The sequence below is a fragment of the Sminthopsis crassicaudata genome, chromosome 4 (assembly GCF_048593235.1).
Source record: "Sminthopsis crassicaudata isolate SCR6 chromosome 4, ASM4859323v1, whole genome shotgun sequence".
NCBI classification, from domain to species: Eukaryota; Metazoa; Chordata; class Mammalia; order Dasyuromorphia; family Dasyuridae; genus Sminthopsis; species Sminthopsis crassicaudata.
The window spans coordinates 374295964-374317735 of record NC_133620.1 but is presented as its reverse complement, the minus strand read 5'-3'; the positions used below and the strand labels follow the sequence as shown (position 1 = coordinate 374317735).

The 21772-nt window shown below is 36.1% G+C and overlaps 1 protein-coding gene across 8 annotated transcripts in view; it reads right to left on the bottom strand.

Moving 5' to 3' along the window:
- Positions 1–21699, bottom strand: part of LOC141539438 (Fc receptor-like protein 4) — a 33235-nt gene extending 11536 nt beyond the window's left edge. For 5 of the 8 annotated variants that reach the window (XR_012481299.1, XR_012481298.1, XM_074262233.1 and 2 more), the window contains exons 1-7: positions 21606–21699; positions 11215–11235; positions 5639–5884; positions 3849–4103; positions 3270–3554; positions 1285–1572; positions 3–110 (exon numbers count right to left, since the gene is read on the bottom strand). Coding sequence is in view for 6 of the 8 variants with exons in the window: in XM_074262233.1 (XP_074118334.1) it covers positions 3–110; positions 1285–1572; positions 3270–3554; positions 3849–4103; positions 5639–5884; positions 11215–11235; positions 21606–21633 (1231 nt within the window). In the remaining 2 variants the exon portion in view is untranslated. The remainder of the gene's footprint in view (positions 1–2; positions 111–1284; positions 1573–3269; positions 3555–3848; positions 4104–5638; positions 5885–11214; positions 11236–21605) is intronic. The other 3 variants (XM_074262237.1, XM_074262238.1, XM_074262236.1) reach the window with 2 other exon arrangements.
- Between the last annotated feature and the right edge of the window lie 73 nt (positions 21700–21772).

Here is a 21772-nt window from a genome sequence, read left to right as displayed (position 1 = left end):
ACCTGATTTTCTTTGATGCTTGAAGTAAACCAGAAGAGCAACAGCAATAAAACCAAGAACACTTCCCAGAGCTACGGTGATCACTGCTATAAGTGGGCCCCTTTCATTCCCTGTGGGCACAGAGGAAAGTATGAGTCTTAGACAAGAGCAACCCAGGGCCTAGAATTTCCTGGGGCAAAAAACCTATTGCTTCATATGGACTGGCATAAAAAGTTGAACAGCAAATCTAAAAAACGGGACATAGGAGGGTCTCTTGGTCTTCTTAAGTATCAAATAGAAATTGAAGAAGAGATAAGGTCCTTGTTATCTCTGCTGTCCTGACTGCCATTAGAAGTGTCCCAAAGAACCCTTCAAGTGAATCTACAGAAGATGAAAAAAATCAGCTTAGGGATTTGAAATCATCAGGTGAAAAATCTAAGAGTAGAAGATAAGATTGCCCTCTCAAATAATGTAGGGAAAAGGAGGGTTGTTTGAGAAAACAAGAAAGTCAGTTCACTTTACTGCCACCACCTTCCTTCATAAGAGTTCAAAATCTGCTTTTTAGTAAACACCAAGTCTCCCTTTCCTCAGGCTTTCTCTAATGTTCTCTCTATGCCTGATGAATATGACATGCTCAGTGTTTCCTGTTTCTATGGTCTAGTCCTTAAGGTAATAGATTTCTATGTGAACTTTAGAGATAGTGAATCTTGGAAAAACATTATCCAATCTGTATCTCTTTTCTTAGAATCTCTTCATTTTCAGCTTATCCCTTGGGAATAGAGAAATTCAGAAAATTGGAAAAACAATTCAATCTGGACAGAAAGAAGAGTGGAGACCTAGAACAAAAAGATGGACAGGAGAGTTTAGTGAGAGCCCAACTTAGGCTAGAGTAGAAGCAAGAAAGGAGGAAGGAAAATGGAAACTTTTGGAGGAGCAGGGACAGATCTGGACCAAGAATGAGCTTGACTGAGAAATTGCTAAATAAACTTTTTCTCCCAAACTTTTTTTTTTGGAGTTTTGCAAATTATTTTCTGTATTTGTAATTACCCAGGAAAAAAAAGGAAGGAAAGAAAGAAGGAAGGAAGGAAGGAAGGAAGGAAGGAAGGAAGGAAGGAAGGAAGGAAGGAAGGAAGGAAGGAAGGAAGGAAGGAAAGGAGGGAGAGAGAGAAGGAGGGAGGGAAAAAAAGAAAGAGAAAGAAAACAAAAGAAAGAAAGAGGGAGAGAGGGAGAAAGCCATGAGAAAAGAAGAGAGGAGAGGAAATGAAAGGCGACAAGAGTTGATGAGAAGAATAGAGGTAAACTTACTTTTTACAGTAATGCTCACAGAATGACTGGGAATAAGGCTGCTGTTGTTGTCAGCTGTGCAATAGTATTTCCCAGAATCATTCTCCCTCACAGCAGAAATTGTGAACTCTGCTACCATTGAGTGCTGAATCTTCTTCTCCAGAATGGCTTCTGTGCCTTCTTTGTGCCAGGAGAATGTGATAGTCCCTGAGCCTTCAGCTACTGAGCAAAGAAGAACCAGCTTCTGCCCTGCTATCACATGTTTTCCATGAGGTTGCACTTCTATGTGAACTCCAGTGATGGGGATTCCTGGGTGAAGATATGACTTATGAGGTACTCTTCTATAGGGGATTTGGGGTTAGAAAAGAAACTGAAATCAACATTTAAAGTGCTGAATTAAAGGTCAGAATACATGAAATAGGAATTTTCAGGGTCAGATGTTGAGGAGTGAAAATTGAAAATAATTCCATATTATTGTTCTGTAAGAAATGATCAACAGGATGACTTCAGAGGGCCCTGGAGTGACTTACATGAACTAATGCTGAGTGAAATAAGCAGGACCAGGAGATCATTTTATACTTCAACAACAATACTCTATGATGATCAATTCTGATGAATGTGGCCCTCTTCAACAATGAAATGAACCAAGTCAGTTCCAACAGAGCAGTAATGAACTGAACCAGCTACACCCAGAGAAAGAACTCTGGGAGATGACCATGAACCACTACATAGAATTCCCAGTCCCTCTAATTTTGTCCGCCTGCATTTTTTTTATTTCCTTCACAGGCTAATTGTACACTATTGCGAAGTCCGATTCTTTTTGTACAGCAAAATAATTGTCTGGACATGTATACATATATTGTATTTAATTTATACTTTAAAATATGTAACATGTATTGGTCAACCTGCCATCTGGGGGAGGGGGGGAGAGGGGAAGGAGGGGAAAATTTGGAACAAAAGGCTTGGCAATTGTCAGTACTGTAAAATTACCCATGAATATATCTTGTAAATAAAAAACTATAATAAAAATTTTTTAAAAAAGAAAAAAAATCCAAACCACTCCTGGGGAGGAAACAATACCCTCCTTCCTCTTTAATCAAGTTTTAGGAATTTTGTAACTAGCTAACTTTCTAACCTAATTACCAATGGCATCAATTATCCAAGATTAAATAGGATTGGACTTCTACATGGAAAGCTAGTTCCTCCAACAGATTTTCCTCTACTATTTTTGAAGCACTGAGATTGGCCATATATCAAGCCAAGCTTCTCCTCTACTCTTCTAGCTCCCAGTGATACCTTGATAAGCAGAGATATTTAATAAATGCTTGCTGAATGTTGAACCCACTTATTTCCATATTGACTTGACTCAGCATATACTCCACCTTTAGCATATGCTCCTTTTAAAAACTATAACTTCCCAACTAGATTGTAATATTAATTTGGAGAAAGAATTATATTATTGAATTCCTCTTATATTCCAGTGCCTAGCATGATGTGTTCATCTGGAAGATCCTCAGATTATTTATTCTCATAATGTATTTCCTTTCCTAAATGTCCTACGTCCATGGACCTTACTATTCTGGAATTGTTAGCTCAATCGGTATCTTCTAGGATTTCTCATGTTCATATCGCTCTCACTATCATCTACTCTCTCATCTCTCTCTCTCTCTCTCTCTCTCTCTCTCTCTCTCTCTCACTCACACTCAACACACTCACAAACACACACAAACACACGCCACTTACACGTTAGGGAAGAAGTGTCTTTGAGACATTGTAAACATTGCTCCTACCTCCAGAAGCAAAATGCATTTATTGCCTTGGATTCTTATGATTCTCAATCCATTCCTAATGCTCCACTTAAGCAGAAGAGCCCCACCTCTCTAGTAAGAGTCCCATTCCTATACTATGGACAGGAAAAATCACATAAAATGTGACTTAATGTCAAAAGTGATATCATTTACCCAGCCTTCTTTTCTTAATTCCATATCTCTCTCCTTCACACTTACTTCTCGCCCTCATCATTATCGGATGACTTTGTTTGTAAAGCTGAGGATACACAGTTTCTACCTCACACCAGTAAGACCCTGAGTCTTCCCTCCAGAATTTTGAGATCTGGCACTCTCCAGCTCTCGACTGGCCCAATAGCATGATCCCGGGATCTCTGAAGAAGGAGAAGAGAAATTGGATGTTTGATTTCTGTGGAGAGATCCAGATTTCACACCTCAGAGTCACTGCACTCCCCTCTATGGGCTGAGAATCTGTTGTTTCCAGCACTGGGTGTGAAAACAGCTCTGGAAAGAAGAGAACAAAAAAAAGTGAGCCTTATTTTTTTTTAACACCTGCTGATTCTTAGCCAAAGAGACATAGCTATCCACAGTCACCTCCCCAACCCTGTTTTCTCTTCCCCTGGTTGCTTTTACTCCTGCTTTTCCAACCCCCTAGAGAAGGGATATTAATGGCCCAGTCTGTTTCCATTAATGATCATTCCATAAGATGTTCCTTTGTCTTGTCCATGAAACTCTACCCATTCAGTAATCCTGCCACTGACTATCCTTATTCCCTTCCCATAATAATGACAGTCATACCATGGATGTGGAGAACTGCTTCATTTGAAATAATCTTCCGTAACTTATGTTTGATTGCAGCACAGAAATATCGACCCCTATCACTTAATCTTGCTTGTGGGATAAAGACATTTGAGTTTTGATTAAAAGCAGAAAAAGGTTTTTTATTCTTGTAGTATGTCACATGAGTCAAAGTATCGTTATCTTTTTCCTGGCACCGAAGAATCAGACTGTCTCCTTCAAATACAGGATATGGAATCCGCATGGTCAAAAGAACTGTAAGACATACCCATATTCATTAGTTATTTGATCATAGTAATCTTTAAACCTTTTAAGGTTTAATATATTCATTCATTTATAACAAAGTCTATCCTGCAGAATCTATGATGGTATGGACTTCTCTGTGCACTCAATAGACCATTATCTACCATGTGCAATGCAGAGGGAAAGAGGACCAGGGAATCCTTAGTACAAAGCTTCATCAGGATGTTCAGGGCTTTCATGGGTAGCCCTGTTTCCTATTTGTTTAGGTTAGTTAAGATTAATTCCCTGAGACAATTTCCCTCTTCTTCAAAGTAAGATGACTTCTCTCAAATAATGTTTGTCGACATATCTGTTGAGCCTATAAAATAGGACAGATTCAAAATTTTGGATTTGTGGAGGAGAAAAAGTGCTCTGCTTAGAATCAGAGTGGCTTAGTGAATATATAACTGAATTTGGAGTGAAACTGGGTCCAAATGCTGCTTCAGATACTAGCTCTGTCTTTTGGAAATTCATTTAATTTCTCTGAGCCTTCATTTCCCTATTGGTAAAATAAAGATGATAATAATACCCATTTCATTGGTTTTATATGAAGAGCAAATGAGGCAAAATATTTAAGATTAGAGACTGGACCTCTGATTTTCATTGGTATAAGAATGCCCAGGTGAGGAAATTCCCTTTATCAAATATCAGCACTCTCTCTAAAGTTATCTTCTTAAAGAGTTATCTAAGCACTGAAAAGTAAAGTGATTTAGCAATATCACCCATCCAATATTAATCGAAGGGAAAATTTGAATCCTGTTCCTCCTGACTTGAAAGCCAACTAAACAACTATATAAAGTGGAAGATACCATCATTATCAACATCATCATCATCATTAATATCACTGTTATTTCATTATTCTTATCTTTTTTTAACTAAGTTCAAATAAAAAATGATCTGGTGATATCTGATATTTAAGAATATATAGACTATACCTCAGAGTTACTAGTTCCAGACCACTGCAATAAAACAAATCACACTTTTTAAAAAATTTTCCAAAGCATATAAAAGTAATGTTACCCTAAATGGTAATATATTTAATGATACTCTCCCTTTTCCCAAGTCCCATAGAGATACATTCAAGACTTTCTAAACAATGAGTTGTCCCTTCTCCTGGACAAGACTAGAATCTTGGTTAGATTGTTCTTGCCATCCTCCCTACATCTTGATTTTTTTCCCCAGGTGAAAAAATTCAGCTCATGCTCAACATATCTAAAATAGAACCAGTTATTTCCCCTCCCAAACCTTTCTCTCTTCTCAACTTCCATTTTATTATCAAAAGTGACAGTATCCTCACAATCACTCGGGCTATTAAGCCATTTATATTTCCTGTCTTAATCTGAGAAAATCTGATGCAGTGGAGTGAAAGCTAAAACTGGAGGTAACAGGGCCTTGACTTCTAGACCTGGAGAAGAACTGAATTATTGTCTCTGAGTCCTGGGATTCCCAGGAAGAGAAAAATAAATTGAAACCATTTTAATGTTTTTTTAATTCACCTCTTTTCTTACCTGGAGAAAAGATCAATGTTACAGAGTCACTAAGGGGTGAATTGTTGGTTGTACATTTATATGTTCCAGAACTATTAACCTTTATGTTGTTTCCAGAGGTTTCTTGGAGCATTTTCCCCTTGTGGTACCATTTTGTCTTTCCTGGTGCATAGAAATGTGATCCATTGCATGTCAGAAGCACCTTTTCCCCTTTGAAGAAAGTGGTCCATGGAGGATTGATAAAAATCATGGGTTTTGATGAAAGAGCTGAGTAAAAGATGGAAAAAGGGGAAAAAAGGAAAGATATCTGCTGTTCCAACATTCTAAATTAATATATAAATGATAGAAAAGGGATTGCTTCACTTGACTTAGGAACAATTTTTTTCAAACATAGCTCATCTATCTATTCTCACATACTAATTTCAAGCTTTGCTCTGAAATTTGGGTCTCTGGCTTCTTTCTGATCACTTTCTATTCTTACAAGGGACCATAGGGCTCAGAATTTGCCATTCTCTACTACCAAATATGTTCAGAGTTTGTTTATTTGTTTTTACTTTATAGACCACAGAAATGTTGAGATCACTCTATAAGAATTAGCTTTGGGACTCAAGACAATCACAATCTGAGGTAAGGGTCATTTCCAGTAGTCCTGATCTATATTTTGCCATTGGATCCAGATAGTTTCTCCCAGAGGAGAAAATGAAACTGGTGATTTTGCAACACCCTCTCTCATTTAAATGTAATTCACTTATCTCTTATGGCATTACCTCTCTGAAGTCTTTGAGAATAAAGGACAAACAAGAACGACAGTTACAACCTTCCACAGGAAATTTATTCTGGTCACACACACACAGAGAAAAAACTTATTCTGATCACATATGCATACTTTTTAGTGCTCTTCTGCACAAAATTATTTTGTCTTTTATATTTAATTTTCTATGTATATGTTATTTAGAAGCACTTTTTCACTTTTGTGCTTCTAACATTGAGTACAGGGTTGACATATAATATTGTTGCTTGTTTTTGTTTAGTCGTGTCCAACTCTGTGATTCCAAGGATATTGTCCATGGGGTTTTCTTGTGTGTCCTCATTTTACAGGTGAGACAAATAGGGGTTAAGTGACAGCCCAAGATTACAGTTAGCAAATGTCTGATACAGGATTTGAACTCAGATCTTCTTGTCATCAGACCCAGTGCTCTACCCACTGAACTGCCTAGCTGCCTATCTATAAAATACTTGTTAATTTTAATTAAATTAATCTAAGCAGTTGAGATAGAGGGAAAAAGTAGGGGAAGCAAGACCATAGACTGCTCTCAAGTCTGTAAGTGCCTTCCTCACTTGAAAATACCAAATAGAGCCCCTGAAATGTCCAGGACTATCAATGGTTAAAATTGCATGAAACATTAAGTTCTCTTTAGTCCCTCCAATCCTCCCTTTATTCTGTAGGCATTCTTCCTTCCTATCTTTGGACAACTTTCTTTATGACCTCTAAAGCTATCCCCAATTCTTAGTCATTGCTTATCAAAATCCTACTGATTTTCCAAGAAAATGCTGCTTCTGTCAAAAAGCCTCTCCTCATTATAAACCCTATTGTTATTTACACTAACTTGAGCCATCAGAGCTTGAATAATGACCAAATGAGGCTTGAGTTGGGACTTATTTTTGACCAAAGTATGAGAGTCAGAGTGATTTGGATTTAAGATAGACATCTTAACAAAGACATTCTAGCCCATAAACTCAAGATGTCATTCAAGATTTCAACAATCAAAATTTATATTTTGCAGAATGCCCATAGGTAAGGGTAAGATTTCCTATGCAGACTGAGGGATGGAAAGAAGGAAGAAGGGAGAGAGAGAGGGAAGGAAGGAAGGGAGGGAGGAAGAGAGGGAGGGAGGGAGGGAGGGAGGAAGGAAGGAAGGAAGGGAGAAAAGGAGCTATATTGCCCAACTGGAATTGCCCAGTTGGGTCCTCAGAGGGACAGCTCTACTGCTCATAGGTTGTTGTTTGTCCTTTCTTCTCTAAGAGGACCATGTCATCAGGAAAGTGATGCCATGACTTACAAGTGAATTGGATTTAAATAATTCTTACTTTCTCCTCCAGAGTCATCTGGGTCCAGTGACAAGATATAGAACAGGAAGATAGAGATGGTCCTGGAAGTAGTAGAAATCTCTGACCTTTTTAAGTTAAGGTCTTTAACAGGTCTCAGTTTGACTGAGGCAATACCCATTCAGTAATTAAGTCTAGGTAAGAAATGAAGCAAAGAATGACCTCTTTTAGTTACTCCCCCTCAAGAAAAATTTATCTGAGAGGGGAACACCCTAAAAGTTTTTTGACCAAAATAGAAACAATTGCTATTTATACTCACTGAGAGTTATCAGGGTCCAAAACAATGACTAAGTCAGACATGGGCTAGAACCTATTGTTGGCCAATGGGAGCCAGAGTGACTTTGGTTTAAGGCATGATCCTGAAAAATAAATCTAGTTGATAAACCCCCAAAATAACTTGTGAGGTTTTAGAGACCAAAATTTATATGCTTTATACAAAGAACCCCCAGGCTCTGGAGGAGAGAGTGAGGTTGGTGACTGCAAAGTCTTTCCTTACATCAATCCAATTCACTTGCAAGTCATGGCATCACCTTCCTGATGTCATGATCCTCTTCAAGAAGAAAGGACAAACAACAACCTATAAGCAATAGTAGTGTTGTGCCACAATTCTCTTTGATTGTCCTGACTCCATTTCCCTAATTTGTTCTGCCTCCATTTCCCTTATTGTCCTGACTGAGTTTTCCTGAATTGTTCTATCTCAGTTTCCTTAAGTGTTCTGCCTCAATCCCCTAGTTGTAAAACCCTCCTTTGGTTCATTAAAACTGAGGACCATCTGTCCTAAGATTGTAAATTGTCAAATGTGAGGCTCAAGATGAGGGGCGGATCAGATTTCCTGGCTCCTAACTCTTTCTGCCCTCAAGAATTTATGACACTGCCCCTCTAAAATATTCCAAGATATAAGACTATCCCAGATACTTCATTGACATCTTTACTTCTGTTTATTCAAGCATCCTGGCTCTGGCTTTTAGTAAGAATTTATAGCCTCTCCCCATCCTGACAGAACCAAATGGTTCTGTAAAACCTTTCAAGCTCTTTTTTCTTTGTTCAGAAAGGTATAAGAGGGCTTGGCATTCTCCCATTCATCACTGGATACTTTGAGACAAGAGTCCTGTCCAGTCAATTATGCTCTCCAATTACTAAAATATTAAAAACTCTCTAATTTCTATCTTGCCTCAGTTTCTCCGGCATTACAGTAGCTGCCCTTCTGGGGATCCAACTGGGCACAAAAAAAAGAAGAAAAAAAGAAAGGACAAACAACAACTTCATCATTTCTGCTATAAGTAGTGTTTCCCTCCTCAAGATTCCATAGTCTATATTACAGAATTTTCTATCTTGTCTTGCATACTGTATTCTCATACCTAGAGGTAAAGGCTATATGTTATTTATATTTGTATTCTCCCTCAGAACTTAGCATAGTATTCATAGTATTATCCCACAGTATTTAGCTTCTTTCACAATGGACAAGAAATGAATAAATAGATAGGTCAAGTGTCTTTATACCCTCTCACTTCTTACCAACTACTCAGACCCAATATTAGAAGATACAGAATAATGAGCAACAAAAATATATTATTAAACATCTAAACTCTTTGACCTAATAATTCCACTGATTAAATCTATGCCTAAAGATCCAAGAAAGAGGAGGATTCATATGTATCAAAAATATTTATAGCAGTTCTTTTGTAGTAGCAAAAAAAAAAATCAACCCACAAACTAAAAGGGTGCCTACCTATTGGGAAATGGTTAAGTAGTGATGACATATGAATATAATAGGATGTAACTTTGTCATAAGAAGTGTTGAAGGAAACTCAAAAGACCTCTATGAGCTAATTTTGATCTACTTCCCTCTGTTAATCATTTCCTATTTATTCTGTATATAGCTTGCTTTACATATATTTGTACACATGTTATCACCACCCCATTACATTATAAGGTCCTTAAGGGCAGAAACTAACTTTTTTAAAATTTCTTTTGGTATCCTTAATGATTACCACAGTATCTGACATATCATACATGATTAATAAATGTTTATTGATTGATTGGTTGATCAGAATGAAATGAGCAGAAGTAAGAGAATAATTTATAAAATGACATAAAAAAAGAGACAGAGCAACAGACATGGAAAAACAAGTAGGTCAGGATCAAAACCTATTACGGTGATTGGGAAGAATTTTTCATAGAGGAACCTTTGTATTTGAAAGTCTAAGTCACTTTAGAGATTTATGTATTTAGATTTTTTTCATATGTATGTATATGTGTATATGTGTATGCATATATAAATATGTAAATATACATATACATATATCTCTTTGGAACTAATGATTATTAGATTCAAAAGCCTCTATTTTGTTCTCTTCCTTATATTATTTTATCGTTATAAGTTTTGTTGATGACTTGTGTTAAACAAAAATTATTAAATTGCTAAACAAAGTAAGGAAGAGTAACCATTACAGGGACCTCCTATAATATAAGCCTTATTTTTACTTGTATTCTCATGCCTCTATATTGAGAAGAATTAAGGGTGTTTTATCTTCTGTTCTCTGCAAAGAACCAAGAGCTCCAAAGACTGGTTGTTAAAAGTACCCAGAGTTCAGTTGCCTTTTACTATTCTTTTTGTTTCCCTTAATATTATCTTCATATCTATTGCTCCCTTGGTTCAGCTTCCATCATTTCATATGCAGATTGGTGCAATGGGAAGCATCTGTTGCATCTGTAGTCAGAAAAGATCTAACTTCTGACTGTGTTCTGCTGCTTACTACCTCTGTGACTTGAGCATGTAACTTCTCTCTCTAACTTCAGTTTCCTTGCATGAAAAATGAAATAACCAGAACAACTGACCTCTCAGTGTTTACACACTTGTCTACATTTGGGGGGTGGGAGAGAGAGAAGTCTTTGTATACACAGTGCCTCCCACACAGTAAGCATTTAATAAGCCTTTATTGTTTAATTGTTGTCTCAACATTCTAAGATAATATCAGGGACTATCTATATTATAAACTACCAAAGGTTTTTGCTAAAAAGCCCTAAAAAAGCCAAAGATGTCAAGAAAGATGAAGCTGTCATCTCCACCTTCCACATCATGGAAAATGCATATATCCTTGACTTTTATCTACTAGTGCTCTCCTTTAGAACATTGTCCTCCCATAAAGTTCTGAGTATCTTTTATACCATTCAGATACCTTTCTACCATTCTCTCTTTCCTATATGCAATCCCCATGTAATGGGTGCCAAGAGCAATGCATGGGAAGAATGAAGGGTTTTTTGAATACCAGTTGGCCAGAGATAAAGAGTATAACCACAAAGCAGTTCTGACTTTTTGGCATTAGCATCATTATAAGCAGATGCTATTTTCATAGCCCTCAAGTTCTCACCAAAAGAGACTGATGTAGGCAAGGCTTCTTTCCACAAAAGATAACAAACAGATCTTCTGTGGTTGCAGAAATTACATAGTTACTCAGAGACCCTGAAGAGAAAAAAGAAGAGAAACTCACCAAATTTTCCACTGACTAGAGCTGCAAGAGAGAGACAAAAACATGGGTTGATTGAGGCAATATTCTCAAGAATCTATAGGTATTTTCCCAAAGTAGCTAAAAACCCCTCCATACCTTATAAAAAAAGAAAAGAAACAAGAATTCATTAAAAACCTACTCTGTGCCAAACACTGTATAAATATTTTCTTGTTTTATCCTCACAACCCTGAGAAGACACTATTACCATTGCTATTTTACAGTTATGGAAACTGAGGTATATGGAGGCCAAGTGGCTTGTCCAAGGTCACATTACTACATGTATGAGGCTGGATTTGAATTCTGGTCTTCCAGACTCCAGACCCAGCCAGCACTCTGCCACAATGCCACTAGTTGCATCAGCTGACTTAAGCACAAGTTTTTCATGAGTTGGATCATGCAATCATAGATTTGGGGCTGCAAAGGACTTTCTAGTTCATCTCCTGCAGAGACCTCATTTTACAGATTAGGAAACTGAGGTTTATAGACGCTAAATAGGCATTAAGTGGCAAAACTGGCATTTAAGCAGAAGTCCTCCCGTTTCAAATCAAGTGCTGGTTCCATTCTACCCCACTGTTAGTAGGGATTAGGAGTTTGCTCCTGGTAATGACCATCTAGGATGTCCCTTGGTATAATACATACACATTCATATACACTGGAGCTGCCTTGTTCTGAAAGGTAAGAAGTGATGAATAAGAACAGACACCCATTTGTATTCCCTTAGCTCAGGGCTGTCCCCTCACCATTCACCAGATGGTCCCATCCATTATAGGAGTCCTTAGTCAGGAAGTACACTCCATCCCAGGCTGTCCTCTCCCCTCTCCAAGATCACCAACTCATCCCTTTGCCTGCAATGTCTACACCTCCATCTCCTTTATTTGTGAGCTCTGACTTTTCCTGTCTGGATTTGCACAATTTCAGAGTTGGAAAGGACCTTAGAATCCACCTGGTATAGCCTTAGTCCAATCACAAATTCCTTCCATAATCCATTTCAGTGATCATCTAGACCCTATTAAAAAAAAATTTGGTTACTGTCCCGGTGACCTGCCTTCTGGCATTGAATTTCTCTGAACTAAGGTAGACAAGTATTGGGATGACTGTTAGGATGCCAGGTTTGTGATCAAAGTCTTTTCAGTTTGAGAAGACTTAGCAGAAGTTGGACTCTATGACATGTCTTTCACCACTTGAAATCATAGAATGATAAGACAGAATCAGCAGTAAAGAGTAGTTCTAGGACTTCTGGGGGTGAAGCCAAGATGGCAGAGATGACACACATTTCTCTCTGACCTTTTCTTATAACCCTCAGATTAACTAAGCAAACCCAGCCTCTGAAATAGCTCTGCAGAGCAGAGCCCACAGATTTTGGGAGTGCAACAAATTACCAGCAGAAGATAATTTTGAAGATCACCAGAAAAGGTCTGTTTCAATTGGAATTGGAAGGAGGCAGCCAGCACAAACAGCAGAGTACAAATGCCAGCACAGATAGCACAGAGTCCCAGAGCAGTGCAGACTCCACCTGGCAGAGAATTTTTGGGGAGGAAACAGACCAGAAAAGGTCCATTTCAATCGGAAAAGGGATGGAGGAAGCCAGCACAAGCAGCTGAATACAAACACCAGTGAAGACAATGCAAAGTCCCAGGGTGGTTGAGACTCCACCTGGCAGAGAATCTATGGGGAGGAATCTACAGCAGCAATGTTGGCTACTCTGCCCTGGCTGCAAGCCAATAGATCAGCAGAGAAATTAGAAAACATCCAACTCAACCACAAAGGTTAATAGTGACCCTCAAGCCAGAATCTCACAGGACCTGGCTACTCCCACCCATCACTGGGAGTGAGTCAGCACTGACCCAGTGTAGCCATGGCCACTCACAGAGAAAGCTCTTGCTTGTAGAGGAAGCTTGAAAAACCTCCCCTGCCCTAAAAGCAGATCTTAACTATTTTTTTAAATTAGTAAAAAAGTAAAGAGAACTCTGACAATAGACAGCTTCTATGGTGAAAGAGAATAACAGATATCAAATCCTGAAGAGACTAAAAGCAAATTGCCTCCAGATGAAGTCCCAAAAGGTGATATAACCTGGTCCCCATCACACAAGACTCTCCTAGAAGAAATTTTAAAGGATCTTAAAAGAGAGTTTGAAGAAAAATGGGGAAAGGAAATGAAAACTTTGCAAAAGGGTTTGGAAAAAGCTTATAACTCATTAAAAGATAGATTTGATAATATGGAAAAAGAAAACAATTCCCAGAAAAATAGAATTTGTGAAAGAGAAAAGGAAAATAACGCCTTAAAAAACAAAATTTGTGAAATGGAAAAAAAATTCCATAGAACAAACAACTCATTTTAAAAATTCAATTGGACAATTACAAAAAGAAGTAAAAAAAATAAATGAAGAAAATAATTCACTAAAATTCAGAATTGAACAAATGGAAATGAATTCAATGATTCAGTGAGACAACAAAAATCAATCAAGCAAAACCAAAAAAATGAAAAAAAGAAAAAGAAAAAGAAAAAAAAAACTAAAATACCTAACTGGGAAAATAACTGACCTGGAAAATAGATCTATAAGAGACAATCTAAAGATTATTGGACTCCCTGAAATCCATGATGAAAAAAAAGAGTCTAAACACTATTTTTCAGGAAACTATCAAAGAGAACTACCCAGATGTCATAGAATCAGAAGGTAAAATGACCATTGAAAGAATTCACTGAATACCTCCTAAAATCAACCCCAAACTTAAAACCCCCAAAGAATATTGTGGCTAAATTTCAGAACTATCGAACCAAGGAAAAAATATTACATGCAGCCAGAAAGAAACAATTCAAATGCTGAGGAGCCACAATAAGGATTACTCAGCACCTAGCAGCTTCCACTTTTAAGGATAGAAGAGCCTGGAATCTGATATTTTGAAAGCTGAAGGAACATGGAATGCAGACAAGAATAATTTACCCTGCTAAACTGAGGAGTTTCTTTCAGGGTAGAAGATGACATTCAATGAAACTGGTGAATTTCATTTATTTTTGATGAAAAGACCAGAACTAAACAAAAAATTTGACCTCCAAATACAGAACTCAAGAGAAAAATAAAAAGGTAAAAATAAAAAAAACTCTTGAGAACTAATTCTGTTATGTATATACATAGAGAATACATGTATAATCTGATTTTACTGCTATAATTGTATGAAAAAGAAAATAAAGGTGGAAAGGGGATTGTAAAAGAAAAAAAGGGGGGAAAGGAGGTAAAAATGAGGAAAATTACATTTCAGGAAGAGGCAAGAAAACCTATTAAAACTGAGGAAAAGAAAGAAGGGTGACGAATATTGTGTGAATTTTACTCCCATCAGATTTGGCTCAAAAAAAAAGAATGTTAGATATATTTGGTTCACTGAGAAACCTCTCTCACCTTATAAAAAACTGGGAGGGGAAAGGGGGAAAGGAAGGAGGAGGCTAAAAAGAAGGGAAAACAGAAATGGTAGGGGAAAGATATAAGAAAAGGGGATGATTTCTAAAGGGTGAGGAATGCTTGAGCCAAGGAGTGCTTATAAGTAAAATACTGGGGAGGAGGGAAAGGGGAAAAGGAAAGAGAAAAGTATAATTGGGGGTTAGTAAGATAGCAGAAAATACAGAATTAGTAGTTTTAACTGTAAATGTAAATGGGATGAACTCCAAAATGTAAGCATATAGCAGACTGGATTAAAAACCAGACTCCTACAATATGTTGTTTACAAGAAACACCTTTAAAGCAGAGTGATACATACAGAATAAAGGTAAAAGATTGGAGCAGAATCTATTATGCTTCAAGTGAAGTAAAAAAAGCATGGGTAGCCATCCTGATCTCAGATCAAGCAAAAGCAAAAATTGATCTAATTAAAAGAGATAAGGAAGGAAACTAAATCTTGTGAAAGGGTACCATAGATATGCACCAAGTGGTGCATTCCTAAAGGAGAAGTTAAGAGAGTTGCAAGAAGAAATAGGTAGCAAAAGTATAATAGTGAGAAATCTCAACTTTTCTCTCTTAGAACTAGATAAATAAAACCACAAAATAAACAAGATGTTAAAGAGGTAAGTAGAATACAAGAAAAGCTAAATATAATAGATCTTTGGAGAAAACTGAATGGAGACAGAAAGGAATACACTTTCTTCTCAGCAGTTCATGGAACTTATACAAAAACTGACCACATATAGGACACAAAGACCTCAAAACCAAAGGAAAAATATTAAATGCAATGTTTTCAGATCACAATGCAATAAAAATTACATTCAATAAAAGGCCAGGGGAAAAATAGACCAAAAAGTAATTGGAAACTAAATAATCTCATCTTACAGAATGAATGGGTGAAACAGAAAATCATAGATACAATTAACAATTTCACCCAAGAAAATGACAATAATGAGACAACATACCAAAATTTGTGGGTTGCAGCCAAAGCAGTAATAAGGAGAAATTTTATATTTCTAGGTCTTACTTGCATAAAACAGAGAAAGAGAAGATCAATGATTTGGGCTTGCAACTAAAAAAGCAGAAAAAGAACAAATTAAACCCCCCCAATCAAATACCAAACTTTAAATTCTAAAAATAAAAGGAGAGATCAATAAAATTGAAACTAAAAAAAACCTATTGAATTAATAAATAAAACTAAGAGTTGGTTTTATGAAAAAAACCAACAAAATAAATAAACCTTTAGTTAATTTGATTAGAAAAAGGAAAGAAGAAAATCAAATTGTCAGTCTCAAAAATGAAAAGGGAGAACTACCCACCAATGAAGAGGAAATTAGAGTAATTATTTTGAATTACTTTTCCCAACTTTATGCCAATAAAGAGGCATAAAGAGAAATGGAGTAACATTTACAAAAATATACATTGCCCAGATTGACAGAAGATGAAATAAATTACTTAAATAGTCTCATTTTAGAAAAAAAAAAAATAGAACAAGCTATTAATCAACTCCCTTAAAAAAATCCCCAAAACCATGGATTTACATGTGAATTCTACCAAATATTAAATAAAAGTTAACTCTAATATTATATAAACTATTTGAAGAAAAAAAAAGGGAATGAAAAACTCCTACGAAATTCCTTTTATGATACAGACATGATACTGATACCTAAACCAGGTAAGGTGAAAACAGAGAAAGAAAATTATAGACCAATCTCCCTAATGAATATTGATGCAAAAATCTTAAATAAAATATTAGCAAAGAGAGGATACTACACCATGACTAAGTATGATTTATATCAAGAATGCAAGGCTGGTTCAATATTAGGAAAACTATTAACAAAATTGACTATATCAACAACCAGATTAACAAAAACCATATAATTATCTCAATAGATGCAGAAAAAGCATTTGAGAAAATCCAACAACCATTCCTAATAAAAACACTAGCAAGTATAGGAATAAATGGACTTTTCCTTAAAACAATCAGTAGCATCTATTTAAAAGCATCAGCAAGCATCATATATAATGGGGATAAACTGGAACTATAAGATGAGGGGTGAAACAAGGTTGCTCACTATCACCATTCCCATTCAATATTGTATTAGAAATGCTAGCTTTGGCAATAAGAGGAGAAAAAAAGATTAAAGAAATTAGAATAGGAAATGAAGAAACCAAATTATCACTCTTTGCAGATGATATAATGATATACTTAGAGAACCCCAGAAAATCAACTAAAAAAGTATTAGAAATAATCTACATCTTTAGCAAAGTTGCAGGATACAAAATAAATCCACATAAAGCCTTTTTTATATCACTAACAAAATCCAAAAGCAAGAGATACAAAGAGAAATTTCATTTAAAATAACTGTCAATAGTATAAAATATTTTGGAATCCATCTACCAAGGGAAAGTCAGAAACTATATGAGCAAAATTACAAAACACTTTCCACACAAATAAAGTCAGATCTAACCAATTGGAAAAATATCAAGTGCTCTTGGATAGGTCGAATGAATATAATAAAGATGACAATACTCTTTAAACTAATCTATTTATTTTGTGCTATAACATTCAGACTCCCAAGAAACTACTTTATGACCTAGAAAAAAATAACAACAAAATTCATCTGGAAGAACAAAAGGTCAATAATTTCAAAGGAATTAATGAAGAGAAAAGCAAATGAAGGTGGCCTAGCTGTACCTGATCTAAAACTATATTATAAAGCAGCAGTCATCAAAACCAATTGGTACTGGCTAAGAAATAGAGAAGAACTTGATCAGTAGAACAGGTTGGGTTCACAGAACAAAATAGTCAATGACTATAGCAATCTAGTATTTGATGATCCTAAAAGCCCCAGTTTTTGGGATAAGAATTCACTATTTGACAAAAAATTCTGGGAAAATTGGAAACTAGCATGGCAGAAAGTAGGCAGAGACCCACACCTAACATCATATACCAAGATAAGGTTGAAATGGGTTCATGATCTAGACATAAAGAATGATATAAACAAATTAGAAGAAAATAGGATACTTTACCTCTTATATTTATAGAGGAGAGATGAATTTGTGGCTAAAGAAGAACTAGAGACCATTATTGATCACAAAATAGATAATTTTGATTATATTAAGTTTAAAAGTTTTTGTACAAACAAAACTAATGCAAACAAGATTAGAAGGGAAGCAATAAACTGGGAAAACACTTTTACATCCAAAGGATCTGATAAAGGCCTCATTTCTAAAATATGTAGAGAATTGACTCAAATTATAATAGTTCAAGCCATTTTCCAATTGATAAATAGTCAAAAGATATGAACAGACATTTTTCAGATATAGAAATTGAAACTATTTGTAGCCACATGAAAAGGTGCTCCAAATCACTATTGATCAGAGAAATGCAAATTAAGACAACTCTGAGATTGGCTGAGATGACAGGAAAAGATGACAACAAATGTTGGAGGGGATCGAGAGGACACTGATACATTATTGGTGAAACTGTGAACAGATCCAACCATTTTGGAGAGCAGCTTGGAACTATGCTCAAAAAGTTATCAAACTGTGCATACCTTTTGATCCAGCAGTGTTTCTACTGGGAGTCTATTCCCAAAGAGATTTTAAAGGAGGAAAAGGAACCCACATGTGCAAAAATTTTAGTGGCAGCCCTTTTTTGTAGTGGCAGCAAACTGGAAACTGAGTGGATGCCCATCAATTGGAGAATAGCTGAATAAATTATGGTACATGAATGCTATGGAATACTATTGTTCTGTAAGAAATGACCAGCAGGATGTTTTCAGAGAAGCTTAGAGAGGCCTATATGAACTGATGCTAAGTGAAATGAGCAGAACCAGGAGATCATTATACATGTCAACAACAAGAATATACGATGATCAATTCTGATAGACATGGCTCTCTTCAACAATGAGAGGCTTCAAACTGGTTCCACTTGTTCAGGGATGAAGAGAGCCACCTACACCTAGAGAGAGAACCATAGCAACAGAGTGTGGAGCACAACATAGCATTCTCACACTCTCTGTTGTTGTTTGCTTGCATTGTGTTTTCTTTCTCAGTTTTTCTTTTCCTTCCTTCTTGATCTAGTTTTTCTTGTGCAGCAAGAAGATGTATACATATATTGGATTTAACATGTATTTCAACATATTTAACATGTATTGGACTACCTGCCAGCTAGGGGAGGGGGTGGGGAGAAGGTGGGGAAAATTTGAAAGATTTTGCAAGGGTCAATGTTGGAAAAAATATCCATGCTTTGTAAATTAATTTAATTAATTTTTAAAAAGAGAGATTACTTCTATCCATAGAAATAACAAAGGGAAAGAAATGAAGAAGGAATCAGGAGGTGTTCAATCATGTGATTGTAAAGAATTCCCATTGAGGAAACTCTCTCTCTCCACACACACACACACACACACACACACACACACACACATATATATATGTTAAAATGTAGAACAGCTATATATATATATATATATATATATATAGCTGTTCTACATTTTAACAGCTTAGAATTAACTGGGCACTCTGAGCTTAGATGTCTTGCTCAGAGTAACACAGTCAATATGTGTCAGAGAAAGTACTTGAAACCAGGATTTTCTAACTTAGATTAGCTCTGTATCCATTGTGATATGAGAGGCTGCTCCTCAGGCCATGTAACAGGTCCCTGTTTCTACCAGAAAGAAAAGAAAATAGTTCCTGTCCTCCACAACTAGAATACTGTTTTTCTATTTTTCCCATCCAGGTCCAGTTCAAGTGTCATCCTCTTTATTATACTACCCTGTATCACCTTAATTCACAATGAGCTCTCTCTCTCTGCCTATCAACTTTTATTGTCTCTATCATTCATTTGGTGCTGTCACAGATAACCTTATAATCAATGACATCCCAAACTTTTAGTCTCCTTGAACCATCATATAAAAAAATAGAATCTAACCAGACTTCCTCATCATATCCCTGAATATTGGCATCTCTGTGTGGAAGAGGTCCTTCATCCAGTCCCTTTGCTTCAAGGTTCAATGCAGAGCTAGGCTACATAAATCTCTGCATTTGCCTTGCATATGTCTGTGTATATACATACATGTGCATACACCCATATATATTATATATATACATATATATGTATATACACATATGTGCATATATGTATATATGTGCACACATTTATCTTTCTTACTGATTTTGTCCTCAGTTGAACCATTTTTAAAAATAAGCAAAATCTTCAAAGCAAACATGAATAGTCTAGCGAAACATTCACACATTGGTCAAGTTCAAAAATATATGTCTCTTCACATACTCAGTCTCAAGTCCATTTTCAGAATTCTCCTGTCATTATTTTATCTAGCAATGAACTCCTCTCTACCCTATAAACAGTCACTAGTCCTAAATATTTATCAATGATTCCCTCCACAAATCATGTGCTTCTCTATGACATTGTATTGTTCATATATCCTAATTTGTCCAGTCCTCAGATAATGGTCAATTATTTGGTCTCCAGTTCTTTTTTCCTTAAAAAAAATAAGTAGTTCTTTTCAGCAATGAGAGGATTCAGGTCTCCAATAGACTTGTGATAGAGAGAATCATCTGCATACAGAAAGAAGACTATGGGGACTAAATGTGGATCACAACATAGTGTTTTCATCTTTTTGTTGTTTGCTTGAGTTTTTTTTTTCCTTTCTTACTTTTTTTTCCTTTTTGATCTCTTTTTTCTTGTGTAGCATGATAAATATGGAAATATGTTTAGACGAATTGCACATGTTTAACTTATATTTGATTACTTGTTGTCTAGGGGAGGAGGATGGAGGGCGAGGAGGGAGAAAAGTTTGGAACTCAAGGCTTATAAGGATAAATACTGAAAACTATATTTGCATGTATTTTGAAAATTAAAAGCTATTATAAAATTTTTTAAAGTATTGCTACAAATATTTTGATGCACATGAAGACTTCCTTTCTAACATGACCTCCTTGAGGTATGTATCTCACAGTGATATAAAACCATTCTTAGGTTGGATGAATACATAAACAGACATGAATTTGGTCCTTAGGGAGTTTGCCACCCTGACATAAAGGATAGGATAGAGAATCGATAAGGCTTTAATATTCATGGTTCCTATCCTAGTATATATTGGCTCTTTGCAATGTTGGGCAAAGCTGATAATAAATCATAATTTCATGCTCCCCCACATTCAATTATGTGATCCCATAAAGGTTTGCAAATCAAAGTTTAAGAATCTTTGATCTAGCCCACATTCCAGTCTTTTCTTCAAGAATAGCATAGTATGCAGTGATTAGAGTGCTAGATCAAGAAATCGGGAAGATCTGAGTCCAAAACTAGTCTCAGACCCTTTTTTGCCCTAGACAAATTACTTAATCTCTGTATGCCTCATTTTCCTCATCTGCAAAATGAGGCTAACAATAGCACTTATCTCCTAGAGTTGTTGTGCTGATCAAATGAGATATTTTCTTTTCAAAGTTGTTTTGTAAACCTCAAACTGCTATGTATGTGACAATTAATATTATGATTTTGTCAAATGCTTTGCTAAAATCTAGATAAATAATATGTTTAATATCCCTTTTATCTACCAGCATGGTAACCCTGTCAAAAAAGGACATAAGCTTAGACTGGCAAGACCAGGTCTTAATGCCTTTTTGTGATCCCTTTGATGAGAGCATCTAGAATTTTGGCAGGAAGAGAAGTCAAACTCTATTTTCTGTTGTATAATTTGTGGATTCTATTCTCTTCCCTTCTTTTTGAGATCCTAATATTTTGTCCTCCTAAAATCCTACTGTATCCCTCCTGTTCACCATGATCTTTTAAAAATGAAATTCACCAATAAGATATATTTCAAACAGCACATCCAAAGATATCATTTCTGGGAAACCTGCAGGCCTCCATCTGCATCTTATCCCTGAGGGCTTATGTTAAGCTACCCTACTCACCAAGGGCCAGAATGAAGAATGGCTCCATAGGGATAAAAGAAGAAATCAGACAAATTCAGACTAGGCACAGTCCACACCAGCATCCAAATTAGAGTGCTTGCTCCCTCAGAGAAAATGAATTAAAAAAAGAGAAGTAGAAGTGCTTCTCTACCAAGCATGTTCATGAT